The sequence below is a fragment of the Halteromyces radiatus genome (genome assembly GCF_025201355.1).
Source record: "Halteromyces radiatus strain CBS 162.75 chromosome Unknown BX664scaffold_3, whole genome shotgun sequence".
In the NCBI taxonomy this organism is placed as follows: Eukaryota; Fungi; Mucoromycota; class Mucoromycetes; order Mucorales; family Cunninghamellaceae; genus Halteromyces; species Halteromyces radiatus.
Genome location: NW_026251689.1, coordinates 62,429 through 77,045, shown reverse-complemented (window position 1 = coordinate 77,045; position 14,617 = coordinate 62,429). Strand labels below are relative to the sequence as shown.

General features: G+C 32.9%; 4 protein-coding genes across 4 annotated transcripts; 1 reads left to right on the top strand and 3 right to left on the bottom strand.

Annotated features, from left to right (window-relative positions):
- Positions 1–119: 119 nt before the first annotated feature.
- Positions 120–2,472, bottom strand: BX664DRAFT_327382 (uncharacterized protein). The gene is made up of 2 exons (XM_051544400.1): positions 1,885–2,472; positions 120–1,646 (listed from the first exon to the last, which is right to left on the bottom strand). Exons 1-2 carry the CDS (start codon positions 2,290–2,292, stop codon positions 453–455), a joined length of 1,602 nt encoding a protein of 533 aa, XP_051400933.1. The 5' UTR covers positions 2,293–2,472; the 3' UTR covers positions 120–452.
- A 324-nt stretch (positions 2,473–2,796) lies between these two features.
- BX664DRAFT_327379 (uncharacterized protein) lies at positions 2,797–4,671 on the bottom strand. Its single transcript, XM_051544399.1, has 3 exons — positions 4,548–4,671; positions 3,095–4,458; positions 2,797–3,004 (listed from the first exon to the last, which is right to left on the bottom strand). Exons 1-3 carry the CDS (start codon positions 4,601–4,603, stop codon positions 2,985–2,987), a joined length of 1,440 nt encoding a protein of 479 aa, XP_051400932.1. The 5' UTR covers positions 4,604–4,671; the 3' UTR covers positions 2,797–2,984.
- A 1,562-nt stretch (positions 4,672–6,233) lies between these two features.
- On the top strand, positions 6,234–10,132 carry BX664DRAFT_357021 (Spb1 C-terminal domain-containing protein). The gene is made up of 9 exons (XM_051547926.1): positions 6,234–6,292; positions 6,422–6,566; positions 6,674–6,838; positions 6,942–7,057; positions 7,122–7,639; positions 7,731–8,735; positions 8,807–8,924; positions 9,007–9,139; positions 9,218–10,132. Exons 1-9 carry the CDS (start codon positions 6,256–6,258, stop codon positions 9,651–9,653), a joined length of 2,673 nt encoding a protein of 890 aa, XP_051400931.1. The 5' UTR covers positions 6,234–6,255; the 3' UTR covers positions 9,654–10,132.
- A 943-nt stretch (positions 10,133–11,075) lies between these two features.
- BX664DRAFT_327366 (E1-like protein-activating enzyme Gsa7p/Apg7p) lies at positions 11,076–14,197 on the bottom strand. Its single transcript, XM_051544398.1, has 11 exons — positions 14,001–14,197; positions 13,661–13,847; positions 13,499–13,604; positions 13,249–13,440; positions 12,835–13,177; positions 12,685–12,769; positions 12,466–12,610; positions 11,922–12,371; positions 11,736–11,851; positions 11,533–11,680; positions 11,076–11,407 (listed from the first exon to the last, which is right to left on the bottom strand). The coding sequence occupies exons 1-11, from the start codon at positions 14,023–14,025 to the stop codon at positions 11,252–11,254; spliced, it is 1,953 nt and encodes a 650-aa protein (XP_051400930.1). The 5' UTR covers positions 14,026–14,197; the 3' UTR covers positions 11,076–11,251.
- Between the last annotated feature and the right edge of the window lie 420 nt (positions 14,198–14,617).

Sequence of the window (14,617 nt, the reverse complement as noted above, 5' to 3'; positions counted from 1 at the left end):
TCTTTTTTTTTTTTTTTTTTTTTTTTTTTTTTTTTTTTTAATCTATGTGCATTAAAAGAAGAGACATGATAATCAAGATGGATGATCCATCATAATTATTTCTAGAAAAGGAATAAGAGAAAGTGTTTATTTCATAAACTAGTAAAACAAGTTTTATATCACATGGAAGGAGTGGAAGCCATGTCATTCATATACAGTAACTAAAAGCAGGGGATAGGATGGATGATGGTATTAACTATGAAGGAGTAAGGATGGATGAGACGATATAATAGAAAGGGAGAGAATCTGATGACATATAAAAAAAATAAAAAGATACTTTAGATAATCATTATTTTTTTTAAGACAGATGATGAATAAAATATAAAAACAAAGGGTCAGCATTAGCAATGATCTTTATTGAAAGAGAAGAGTATATGTACACATCGAACAAAAAAAGGGGGGGGGAACAAGAGTCAAATAAAAAGAGAAAAACGGCGTGATTTTGAATTTTGTACAGGCTTGGTGATAGAAGGAGGAGAGGAAGGAACATGTTGACCAATGACACCAAGAGATGAAGTGGAGGGGATATGGGACAAGGATTGATGTGCGTGTATACGATGAGGATGAGATATAAAAGGGTGATTTTGTAATAATGAAAAGTTGTCAATATGGTGATGTTGCAGTCGATGAGTACTACGGAAAGGTAAAGTTCTGTGTGCCGCTGGTTTGTTGTATACAGGATAGTAAGGCATCATGTTGGATTTGTTCAATTGCATAGGGTCCAATTGGGTCAGTGGATCATGTCGTGGTAAAATATCAATATCCAAACCAGTTGAGAACGGTGAATACCAGTTTCGAATAGTAGGCTCAAGATGTTGATGTTGATGATACACGCCATCTGATGAAGAGAAGCAAGGAGAACCCAAATCTGTTTCATCATCGCTCGTTGTAGGTGTTGTTCCAGTCAATTGAATATGATCTTCTTCCACAATTGTCTTGTCAGAATCATCGTCATCACCACAGTTGTTATCTTGCTCTTCCAAGTTATCACTGGATACCTTGTCGCTATTGTCTGTGTTGTGTAATAACTCCTGTTGTTGATGATGATAATGTTGCTCTTGCTGATTTAGTCGTTGTTGTTGTTGTTGTTGTTGTTGTTGTGAAAAAAATGTTTCCATTGTGTCCTTCCTTTTCTTTTCACCGACGCTGACCCAATCATCAGTATTCGCATAACTAGGGTCGACAATGTTACTGGTAGGTGTATCCACAGTACAAGTTCCAGGAATGTTACTATTGTGATCAATGGTTGTAGTTGTCGTTGTCAATATAAATTGATTTTTGATTGCAGAAGTACGTTGATGATGTTGTTTTTTGGATTTTTTCATAGAGTGCCGATGTCCAATAGTTGTGGAGCCAGAAGAAGAAGTTTTGGGTCGGACATGTGAATATTTTGTCTTGCCATCTTGTTTGTCAATATCATCATTGTTTATCCATATCATGTCGGACGTTGATTTCAATTGTTGTTGTTGTGATGAATCCGTAAAAAGATACTCCATCCAATAATTTACTTTGTTATTGCAGAGAATAAGACCATGACGTGCTTTCAATGCTGCGTGAGTGATGAATTTGACAAAGGCTTCATATAATTGACATTTTTGCACATGCATCTATTAAAAATAATAATAATAATAATAATAAAAAAGAGTCAGCTGGTTAGATTTTCACGTTGTACATTATTCCATTCTACCCATTTTTTTTCCCTAGTTCGCTGATAATTGACCTAAATACGTTTAGGCACAATAGTTCACCCTCCACATCCCCCCAGTCCTTTTTGATGATTAAATCCCAGATCCCTAACGTTCATCTCCCCACTCAGCAAAAACTTGGAATATTCTATTAGTTTACCTTGTTGATAAAGACAAGACCAATGATAATAGAAATACCACAACAAGTCCATAGTGAAGGTGATTTTCTTTTTGAATAACGCCATCGTTTCAACCATATTTGTATCAAAGATGGTGGTCGAAAATTGATCATATTGTTATTCATATCGTTGATTGTTGAGGTGGTATCGTCAGGAGGTGATAAAAAAGTATCGTCCGTGATGGTGTAATTGTTGTATGAAAGAGTCATAGCTGTTGTAGCCCATCTCGATAAAGTACGAGTAGATTGAAGTGATACAATGGGTAAACACCAAGATTGAAGTTGAGAAAAAAGAGTTGAAGTCAATATTGCCAAAAGTGAAAAGAGAATCAAAGCAACTGGTGATAAAACGACCAAGGAAGTGACTTGTAAGCCTCGAGATGCCCGCATAATATGAATCGAGGATAATGTGGTTTTCGCCACCTTTCAATCAATAATAAAAATAAATAAAGAAAGGTAAAGAAAATAAATAAAAAGGAAATGGGAAGGGGTAATGAGTGACTTGAAAAAAAAATAAGATAGAAGAAAAAGGAAAGAAATGAAAAAAAAAAATGCTGGCTTCCGTTCCTTTGCTGCAAGCGCAAAATAAGAGGCGGAAAGTCAAAATTAGTGTCAACAAAAGACCAATGCTGTGCCTTTGTTTTGAAATGAAATCAATGTGTACATGAAACCAATCAGCGGTGTTCATTCATCTCACCTCAGTATAGAATTGCATTCAATTAATGACATGAACATAGAAAAATTAAAAAAAAAAAAGGAGGTCATAAAGATACTTTAATGGAGCATAGAACATATACACATAGAACAATTACTAAAACCCATACATACTCATACAATAATATTAGTAATAATAATATTAGTAATAATAATAATAATAATAATAAAGTGATTATTCAAAAATAAAAAGACATTATCATCATCATCATCATCAAAACAAAGTTCTACTTGTAAAACCCAGGTACATCAGTATTTTGATTGGTATGTACAAAAATAGCATAGTTCTTTATTTTTATCATAATTCATTGAGAAGTGGAGACATAAAAAAAAAAAATCATAGGTAACATCAAAACACGTTGGATGGTTCAATCAAATTGAAGTAAATCTAATAATGGTGAAAAAAGATAACATATATAAGTATCACACACACTAAAATTAGAATTCAGAAATCAAAATCTTTTTACTTTAAATTTACCTGCTAATTCTTGATCAGTGGCTGCGACCAATGGACTACATCCAAATCCACCTCTTTGTAACCAGGAATCAATTTCATTTTCATTCATAGTAGGATCAGCCATATGTAAAACGTTGTTTCCATCATATTGATCATCATCATCATATTTTTGTTGTTGTTGCTGTTGTTGCCAGACATATTCCATATCGTTCATCCATGTTGGTGTCATCATTTCCATCATATCCAAATTGAGTTTCATTTCATCATCATCATCATCATTTGTAGTTGTCATAGTAGTAAAAGGGGGCGTCCAAGGACCTGGTCCTGCCAAATCTGAAGTTGTTGTTGTTGCATTCATACCATCATTTCCAAAAGTAGAATCATCACGCGTTTCCATTTCAGAATCATCACCCGTTTCCATGTCAGAATCATCAGAATCATCCTCTTCTGAATCTTCATCAAGTATGTTGAATGAAAAAGATCGAGTTAATGTTGCATAGGAATCTTTGGATGAGGATGATGACTTGCGCAATACCACTGAAACGTAACCATTTGGATTGGTTTGGAGTTCCATGTATGACGAGCCACGACAGTAAGGTTTTTTCTTGTGCACCCTAAATTTGTTGCTGTTATTGTCGTTGGTTGATAAAAATGGTGCTGAGAAGGGTATAATAGATGATTTTTTTTTATTGAGATGATGTAAATGATGTTTATTAGAGAATAGATTTTTGCCATTTCCAACTGTAGTTGCAGGAGTAATAGTAGAGGTGACAGATCTTGGTAGATATGTTCTTGTTGATTTGGTTATTGATGACGATGATGATGATGATGATGATATGTGTTTTACCATTGTATCAGGTACAACAGACGAACAAGAAGAATCGTTCAAGGTAATGTTTTCCAGTTGGGTATATATCGCAATATCATTCGGTTTATTCGATTGTTTCAAACCAATCATCATTCGTTGCTTAGCCAAAGAAAGGTTGGTACGAAGTCGTCGACTGAGGTGAACAAGAGAGGCTGTATCATCCTTGTCATCATCGCCATTACAATTGCTGTTTCCATTTTTCTCATCAATGTTACTTATTCCAGAGGACATTCTTGATATTGGGATGCTAGTAAGTGCTTGCAATTCATCGCCAGATAGTGTTTGTTGTTCCCTGTCGCTGATATTTTTCCTACTATACTGTCGATGAGGGTCATTATCGTACTTGTTGGTTGGTGATACCATGAGTTCATCATACAAAGGCCGGTTATTATTGGAACACAATATCGATGATTGAAGTGGCGAATTTGTTATTGTCATGTTTTGAGAAGCATTCATCACTTGTTGCGGTTGGTAATGACTCATGTAGGCAGGCCAGTTTTCACTGTTTTCTTGGAATCTAATTGATGAGAATGCGGTAAGAAAGGAGATCATCTTGAAAACATTAGTATATATATTCTTCAATACATACAACTACATTGTGCATACCCGTTAGCTTGGACTAAAGGAGAACCAAAGGATAAAGAAGAACAGTATTGAAGCATCACTGATGACTATGTAGACAGTATTCAAGTAGATGGACTAGCAGTCTAACAAGAGCAAAAAAAAAAAAAAAAAAAAGACAATAACAACAAAAAGAAAGGGGAAGAGTTAAAAAAAAAAAAGGTAAAACCTTCTTTTATACCTTTTCCCTTTCATATCGGAGTAACACCAAAAAGTCGCAAATCAAAAAAAAAAAAAAAAAAGTATATCCTTTTTTCGTTTTTGACATACTTTTGTACAACTACTCACTTCCCAATGTTTCCTGAAAAAAGAAAAGTTAGAATAAATTAAAAAAAAATGATCCTATCACCTATGATTATCTTTTTTTTTTTTTTCATACCAATCCATTGTATACAAAGGGGATAGAGAATGCATTATAAGAACTGACCAAGATAGATGCTGCGGCCTTTGACATTCCGATCCGTTGCCATGGCAACCGTATCAAACAGTGTACGCATAAAGAAGAGGTCATTCCTTTTTTAGTTTTGCCGATCTTCCCTTTTCTTTTGAATGGCTAGGTTGTAAAGCGGATGTAACATGTATTCCATGCAACTGTCATTCAACATCATTTCTCATCCTACCAAAAAAAAAAAGAAACTTTTTTTTCCATTTTGCTAACATGGCGAGACTAACATCAAAAATGCAATCTATCGTATTGATGAAGATCATTTCTTTTGGTTTATTTTGTAGGATATCTCCCTCTTATTTGTAAATATAACCTTAACGTTTAATTGATGTCATGCACAACCTTCTCCTTCTCCCCTTTATCTACTCTATTTATTATTTATAAAACTTTGTTATTACCTGGGAAATGTAGACAAACTCCTAATTTTTTTTTTTTGGCTATTCGATCATTTTTTCAATGTCAATATTGTAAAAAAAGGGGTGAGTGATCTAGAAAATAAAAAGAAATGAAAAAATTTTTGAAATGGAACCTTGTAATAAAGTGATGATTATATGACAATAAACTTTTTTTTTTTATCCCATGATTCAAGTAATTTAACTCATTCGCATACGATCGTTACCTTTTATAGTTCAGAAGGTGTTGGGAGCTCTAGTTTCCTTTTTTTTTTTTTCTCCTGGATGATTAAACTTACCAGTGGATATACAGAAATGGGTTGCAGCAGGGTTTAATGAAAGGATGCGATTAGTTTGACGCAGTCAGAGAAGCGTTTCAAAACAAAAAAAAAAAAGAAAAAAAGGAAAAGAAAGGTGTTGACAGAGACTGTCAAAAATAATCATCATCCAGAGTTAATATAGCATTAATATCAACGATGATTTTAATTTCATAATGGAAAATAATCATTCTTGAAGTCCTACATACAATGACAAAGCTACAATAATGTTGATCATTAGGTATTGATTTTTTTTAAAAAAAAGATAGATATAAGCTTTGTAATGATGATTATTATAGATATATTCTAAATATTTATTGCTATCATTATTCAATCATCATCAGCCATATTAGTATTTGAAATGGATAGTATCAGAGTTAAGGTACACTTCGTGGCTTATAACATGAACGAAAAAAGGAAAATGTGCGGAGTGTGTAACTCAAAAAAAAGAAAGGTTCCCTCCGAGAGAAATTATTTCAAGATCTCTTTCAGCTTTTTTTTTTTTTTTTTTTTTTTTAAATTTATACTTCAAGCATCCAATGGCTAAAGGTGGAAGAGATAAAAAGTCGTCCAAAGGTATTAAAAAACAAATTAAAATAGGAATGAGTTCCAAGATCTTTGGATCACAGACATGATCAACAAGAACGATTTATTGACAGTTGACATTTTTTTTTTTTGTTGAACAATCTTTTTTTTTTCGAATAGGGCGTTTGGATAAATACTATCATTTGGCCAAAGAACAAGGTTATCGTGCTCGTTCAGCTTTCAAGTTGATTCAATTGAATAAGAAATATAACTTTTTGGAACGTTCTCGGGTATTGATTGATTTGTGTGCTGCTCCTGGTGGTTGGTAAGTTTTACTTTTTAAAAAAAAAGGGAAAGCAATGATCTACATTCGCTTTACTTTATCTAAACTGACTTTCCTTTACCTTCTTTATCTTTTTTTTTTTTTTTTAGGCTTCAAGTTGCAACAAAATATATGCCTCAGTCAAGTTTGATTATTGGTGTAGATCTTGCACCTATTAAACCGATACCCAATGTCATTACCTTCCAAGATGACATTACCACTGATCGCTGCCGACAAAACTTACGTCAAGAAATCAAAACATGGAAAGCTGATGTGTAAGTACTGTGTTATGTATTAGGAATCAAATAATGAAACAAGTGAAAGAAAATAGGAAAGAGCTAGGTCTTTGTATTTACCTTTTTTTTTGTTTTTGATTAGTGTACTTCACGATGGTGCTCCTAACGTTGGTGCTGCTTGGACTCATGATGCCTTTACACAATCCGAATTAGTACTTGTATCCTTGAAATTGGCTACTGAGTTCTTGATGAAAGGAGGTAAAAACCAAAAAAAAAGAAAGGTAAAATGGTATGGTATCATTAAATAAGATTATGAATTTAGGTACATTTGTAACCAAGGTATTCAGATCTAAGGATTACAACAAATTGTTATGGGTTTTTCAACAACTATTCAGAAAGGTGGAAGCTACTAAACCTCCTTCTTCTCGTGGTGTATCTGCTGAAATTTTCGTTGTGTGTCGTGATTTCATTGCTCCTAAGAAGTTGGATCCTCGCTTCTTGGATCCCAAAGCTGTATTTTCTGAATTGGATACAAAGGAATCTAACAAAATGATTGATATCTTTAAGCCTGAAAAGAAGAAACGACAACGTGAAGGTTATGAAGATGGAAACTATACTCTACACAAGACTGCTGATGTAATGGAATTTATCAAGGCAGAAGATCCTATTGCTGTTTTGGGAAGTTACAATCAATTGACTTTCAAAACGGATGAATCTATGGCTATATTGAAAAATCCTCTTACTTCTGAAGATGTCAAGGTCAATTGTGAAGATTTAAAGGTGCTTGGCAAATCTGATTTCAAATCCTTATTGAAATGGCGTACTGCTTTACGTACTCAGGTAATTCTGCAGAAAAAAAAAAAAAGAAAGATAACATTGTGTACAACTTGGATTCACTTTTTCATTCTCTTTTTCTAATATATGATTATAGTACAAGCTGGACAAGAAAGAGGAAGAATCTGAACAAGAAGAAGAAGAAGAAGAATTGGACGACGACGAAAAGTTACAAGCAGAATTGGAAAATCTCAGCAAAGAAGAAGCTGCCAAACGCAAACGACTAAAGCGAAAGAACAATGAAAAGAAGATGAAATTGATTACTCGTATGCAATTGAACATGACTGTTCCTAGTGATATTGGTCTAGAACAAGAAGGCGCTGATGGCCATACTCTGTTCAATATCCGAAAAATCAACAAGGAAAAGATGCTTGAACAATTACAAAATGGTAATATGGACTTGGCTGATCAATTGGCTGAAAGTGGAGATCATGATGATGAAGATATGTCTGCATATGGTTTTCTCAAAGACAAAGGGTATACTCGTGAAATGGATCAAGATATTCGAGTTGGAAATACTCAAGTAGTGGATAAAGATGAATATGACAGTGAATTAGAGGATCAACTAGATGAAGACTATGAACGCTATATTCAAGATAAGGCTGAACGTAATGCCAAATTCCGCGCCAAACAAGCTCGTGAAGAACAAGATGAATGGGCTGGCTTTGATGACAAGAACAACAGGAACAGTAACTCTAGAGCTTTGAAAGATGAATCTGATTTGGATAGTGATGACAGTGAAGCTTCCAGCGATGATGATCAACAAGATATCGATGATGATATGTCTAGCGATGATGATGATGATGACAGAACTTTGGATTCATCTTCTTCCGTCACTTCTCTCAACAAATCCAACAATAAGATCAGTAAACAATCTACTACCATGAAGAAAAATGGTAACTCATTAATCAATGATTTGGGCAAACAGGCTTCTTTGGCTCGTAAAACATCTGATGGTCTTTCTATGGGTGCATCTATGTTCTTTGATCAAGATATCTTTGATGGATTGGATGGTGATGATGAAGAAGAAGAAGATGACGATGATGATGAATCAAATGAACCAGTTGATGTATTGGATTCTAGAAAACGCAAAGCTGAAGAGGTAAGAAAAAAAAAACTAGATGATAGTTTGTAATACTTATTTTTCTTCTATTGTTTGTACTTGTTTATTAGGAATTGGATGAAGATAGTGATTTTGAAATGGAAAATACTAAAGAAACCATTCCTTCTGATGACGAAATGTGGAGTGGTGATGAAGATGAAAATTCTAAAGCTGTCCGAAAAGCGCAAGGTAAGGAAATGAAGGAAAAAAAAAAAGAAAAGGATGACCAAGAATTTTATCTACTCACTCTTATTTTCTAATATACTCATAGAAACTGGTTTGATGACGGCCGAAGCTGTAACCCTGGCTCGACAATTAGTGAATCGTGAAAAAACAAAAGAAGATTTGGTAGATGAAGGTTTCTCTCGTGAAGGATTCCGTGACAAAGAGGGATTACCAGCTTGGTAAAAAAAAAAAATACAAAAAAAAGGGAAACGAATTTCTATACTTAATTTTCTTTTTTTTTTTTTGGTATGTGATAGGTTCCTTGATGATGAAGGCAAACACAACAAACCTAATCTTCCTATCACCAAAGAAGCAGTACTTGCTATTCGAGAAAAACTCAAGGCATTAGATGCACGACCCATCAAGAAGATTGCAGAAGCCAAGGCACGCAAGAAATATAAGACAATGAAACGATTACAAAAGGCACAAAAGAAGGCAACGGATGTGGCAGAAAATGAAGATATGTCTGAAAAGGAAAAGTTAACAACGATCAACAAGATTCTAGCAAGGTCAACAAAATCCAAACCCAAGAAGGAAGTCAAACTAGTAGTGGCGAAAGGTGCTAATCGTGGTATTAAGGGTCGACCTAGCGGTGTCAAGGGTCGTTATAAGATGGTGGATGGAAGAATGAAGAAAGAAATGCGTGCTGTCAAACGTCAAGAAAAGAAGAAGGGTGGTGGTCGACGAAAATAGATGATTCTTTTTTATTAGTATTATTATTTCTTAGTTGTAGTTATTTATCACAATTCATCATTCTTTATTATTATTCATCTTCCTTATACATTGTTGCCATAGTTTTTTTTTTTATTTCTTTATTTTGTATGCATTGTTTTTTTTTTCTTTGTCAAATCCTATTATTGATTATCACTCATTAACATAACTTTGTTTTTATCTTGGAATAAACAAAAGATTTCATTTTCAAATTACACGTATTCTATTTTATAGACCTAAATGATATATATATATATACTTCTTCCTTCTTTTTTTGTTTTTATCATGTGACACGGTGATCAAAATGCTCCAAGCAGGAAATTCCCATAAAAAGTCAAATCGGTATATTATTTCTGTCAATGTGACATTGTAAGATTCTCTTTAGGATGAATGATGGAATATGATCACTGTTACTTCGATAATGTTAATAAGGTGATCTTGTGAATTGAAATTAATAGCTGGTGATACATAGATTCCTTTTTTTTTTTTTTTTTTTTTTGTGATGCTTCAAGAAAAAGATGGAGCCTCCTGATGTTTTCAATCAACAAATTGCTTCCTATATGATTCAACAGAAAATCATTTCATTTCTAGTACAAAGTCCTCCAAAAACAAGGAGGAAGGATGTTATGGACTTGATCCAAAAAAAAAATATTCATCACTATTTGATTAAATCACGCCACACTTTTTTTTTTGTTATCATTCAAAGAATATCTTCTTGCTTTATCAAATAAAAATCCGATCATTTCATAGTAACTAAAATGATCAATCCAAAAAAAAAAAGAATGATTATTACCTAAGCTCACCAATCATCAAGAAGGATCCAGCCGGAACTTTTTCTTTTTTTGTGTGTGTGTGTGTTGAGACGATTTTTGAATCAACTTGTTTTTTCTTTGGTATCATCCGATAGAAAAAAAAAATATTTGAAAATCAGATTATTTGGAGAAAGACAGAAAAAAAAATAATAATATGGGGGTTGACGGATAAAAGTTTGGGACCTTATCTAGATATTCTCCAGGTACATCAATGACTTATAAAGTGAAACTTTTTTTTTTTTTGATTTCCGTGTGGAGGGAACCCTTTCTGTTTCGGGACTGGGGTTGAAAGAATTGTAGCAATCAATGTCAAAAAAAGGGAAAAATGGGGGGAGTTACCCGATAAAGGAAGTATCGGGAATGAAACTCATTGGAATAAAAAGGGGAAAACTTGGGACAAAAAAAAAATCAGCCAATCCAAAACCAAGAAAGGTGAGGAAAAACGTTTGATGATTAATTTTGATAGATTGGAAAGATAGAAAGATGTGGAGTATAAAACTATTTTACACTACTTCAAAGGAGCGTATAAAACACTGTGGAACAAGAACGTGCCATTGAATGATTATTGATGACAAAAAACAAGATGTGGGGAAAACAACAAAACAAAACTTATGTAGGACAAACATCAAAATATAATAATAATAAACAATTGTAGGGTAGAAACCGACATTATCCGTTTTTATTAAAAAAGACACGTGAGAAAAATAAAGAAAGAATAACGACAACATAAAAAAAAAAATAAAACGATTATATTATCCCCAACAAAGATCAAAAATCATCTTCTTCTAATAACCAATCTTGATCCATTAAATCTTCACTTTGTTTTTTCATTTCATCCAATCCAGTAATTTGTTCCAATACAAGAGAATCATTGGTGACTTTCTTCACCAATGCCAAAGGATCTTGATCAAAAGCATCCAATACCTACCCATCAATATAAAAGAAGAAATAAATAATAAATAAATAATAAACAATAAATAAATAAATAAATAAATAAAGAAAAAAAGATAGGTTTTTTTTTTTTGAGTTCAGTATAATTTCGTAATCACCTTTTTCGAACATGCCGTACATCTTTCATAACCTTGTCCCACAATTAACATATTGCTGAACTGAGCTAAAAATCCCCGTATTTGATGAGGTACTAATCCTAATATACTAGATGATTGGCTTGTTGCAGTATCAGCTTCTGCATAGATCCTATAATGATAATAACAATGAATGAAAAATAAAGGATCATGAAATCCGTACTTACCCGTCTTTGTGTTGCAATAATGATACCATCAGTTCCACGGCTAAAGCTGCAGCCATAGCAGAAAGTCCAGGCCTTGTCACGGTGCATTGTTGATCTAGGGTACGATCCGTTAGAGACTAAGAACGAAAGAAATAAAAAAAAAAAAGATATGAATTTTAAGGAATCATCTATAATCATATCACTTACATCGGTTGGTGCTACAATATCGTTACAAAAATAACAACCTAAAGAACTTGAAGTTGGACCATGGCGCATCACTAAATAAGTATCGAATCCAAGAGCAGCATTGATGACCATTTTATCCATTCTTGCACCTAAAAGAGAAGGTAACCAACGACTTTCACGACTATCCGTCAATAAGAAAATCACATCATGTTCTTGAACTAATGCCATCAATACATCTAAATCTTGTTCAAGTGTCATGGATGTTGTTGGATGACCAGGCATGGGGATCGAGAGTGAATATCCTTTTGCTGTCATAGTAGGTAATATATCCAAAAGTTGTTTTGCTGCTACTTCGGCTTTAGGTGATCCTCCATTCAAACAATCTTCAAAACGATAAAGGGGTTGACGAACAGGATTAGAAAAGGAAACTCGACCATTGTCCACAAATGTAATATGTCGTACACCCCAACCCTAATAATAATAATAGAAATAATACTGTCAAGCAAACTAAAAAAAAAAAACAAGTAGAATCATGTGAGAATTTATTTTTTTTTTCTGTTTTTACCAATAATGATCGAGCTACATAACAACCGAGAGTACCAGCACCAAGTAATAAACATTTCGTTTGCTTGATCTTATCCAAATTCAAACTAGGCATGACTCTCCATCGCATTAATTTCAAATTTAAGTCTACTGAAGTATCAGCCAATCTATTATTATGATAATAATAATAATGAATAAATAATAATGATGAATAATAAAAAAAAAATAATTTTTTTTTTACCTTGTTGGATCCATCAATGGACTTAAATCAGCCATCCTTGGACCAAGTTTCCCTTGCACGTTTCTTTCCCACCCAACAGATTTGACTATAAAAAATAAATAAATAAATAAATACACATGTCAATGAATAGTTATTTTGAAACACATTTACCTGGTTGAGGAAAAGTAGCTTGAGAAGGAAATTCAGCATGAATAACTAAAGAGTGCATAGCATCTAATTTGGAAAGTGATTCACGGTAACACACAATTCTAAAGGGTCGATGAACCAAGTCAGGAAAAGTATGATGTGCCCAAGCCAATAGATTTCGTAATGGCCAACCAGGTGTCAAAGGGGAACAAGACGGATCAGCAAATCCCAAAGTAAGCATCATTGTCGGAAGACAAGTTGATAAATGATTCAAAGGATAAAGTTGTAGGGTATCATCCGATTGAGTTTCAATCAAAAAGAAAGGTGGTTGATTAAGACGATGATATGATGTTGCTAAAGATGTTATCTACTAAAAAAAAAAATAATAGATTATTATCTTTTTTTTAAAAAAAAAAATAAATAAATGATAATAATTACCTGATGTGGAGTAAAAATTTGATCAATAGATTGTAAATTAGATACTAACCAAGGTGATGATGGAATGATGGCAGGAAAAGCAAACCAATAATAAAACTTGTATTTCTTTAAATCAGCAAATGTGACCATTAAGAAAGAAGTAAGTATAGAAGGATCACTTATCTCTTTACCAGTTTGAATTGATTGCCATATCTATAATAATAATAATAATAAGTATTACTATATTCTTATCTTTCTTATCTATTTTTACCTTTTCCGCAGTTTGATCAAATAATATTTTCTTATCCATAGTTTGAAATTGTTCTAATGTATTTGTATTAATCAATGTTCCTTTAGTGGGTATAGTAAAAGAAGGTCTATAATATAATTATATAAGTTTATAATAATAATAATAATAAATAATAAATATTACCTATTTTCTTTTTGTTGTTGTTGTTCAAGTGCTTGACCAGGTATACATAATTGAGGAGGTAAAATAGTATCATTAGTTGTTCTTTTTCCAATAGAATAATAAGCTTGTAATGTTTGAGGTTCTTGAGATAATTGAATAATATTTAATTTTTTATCAACTAAAGAATGCCAAAAAGTAGCATCAATAGCTGATTGAAATGGGGTAAATTGTAAGATATTATTATTATTCATATGGACCAAAAAAAAATTAAGTGGAGTGAAAAAGTAAGAGGAACCAAAAAAAAAAAAAAAAAAAAAAAGAGGATTGGATATCCGCCATTTCTCCCCCAAAATTGACTTACCCTTCTCACGGTTATGAATTCGCATAAGTATTTTCAATCATGCTTTTTTTTTTTCCCCACCCTATCAACAATATATGATGATTTAAAAGTAAGAGATGAAACTATATATTCAAATAATAAATAAATTATATAAAACAACTTGAAATCACCTCACTTTTTTTTTTTTCTTTTCACATGAAATCAATGATCCCCTTCCTAAAGTAAAAAAAAAAAAAAAAAAAGATCGGAAGTTTTTTTTTTAGGAAAACAGTGACAGATAAACCAAAGGAAAAGCACAGACTCTACATGTGATTACTAGTAAAGAAAACTTATGGGTGTGATAGGGATTTCATCGGGCATCTAAAGAAGAAAAGAGAGAAAAAGCATGGGTTGATAGATGATTATGTTAAGGGAAAAAAAATCCCGCAATAATCGGACTATTGATCTGATGGTTTGATTACCCCACAACGCATATATAAAATACTTTAACATTTGAACACCGATAAAAACGTGCGAAAGAAAAGAACAAATAAGGGTTTTATCGAATCATCAAATGGGGGGAGAGAGGGGGACTGAAAAATGAAAAAATAAAGTAAGCAAAATTTTTTTTTTTTATTTCTAAACTCCATCCCATTGCT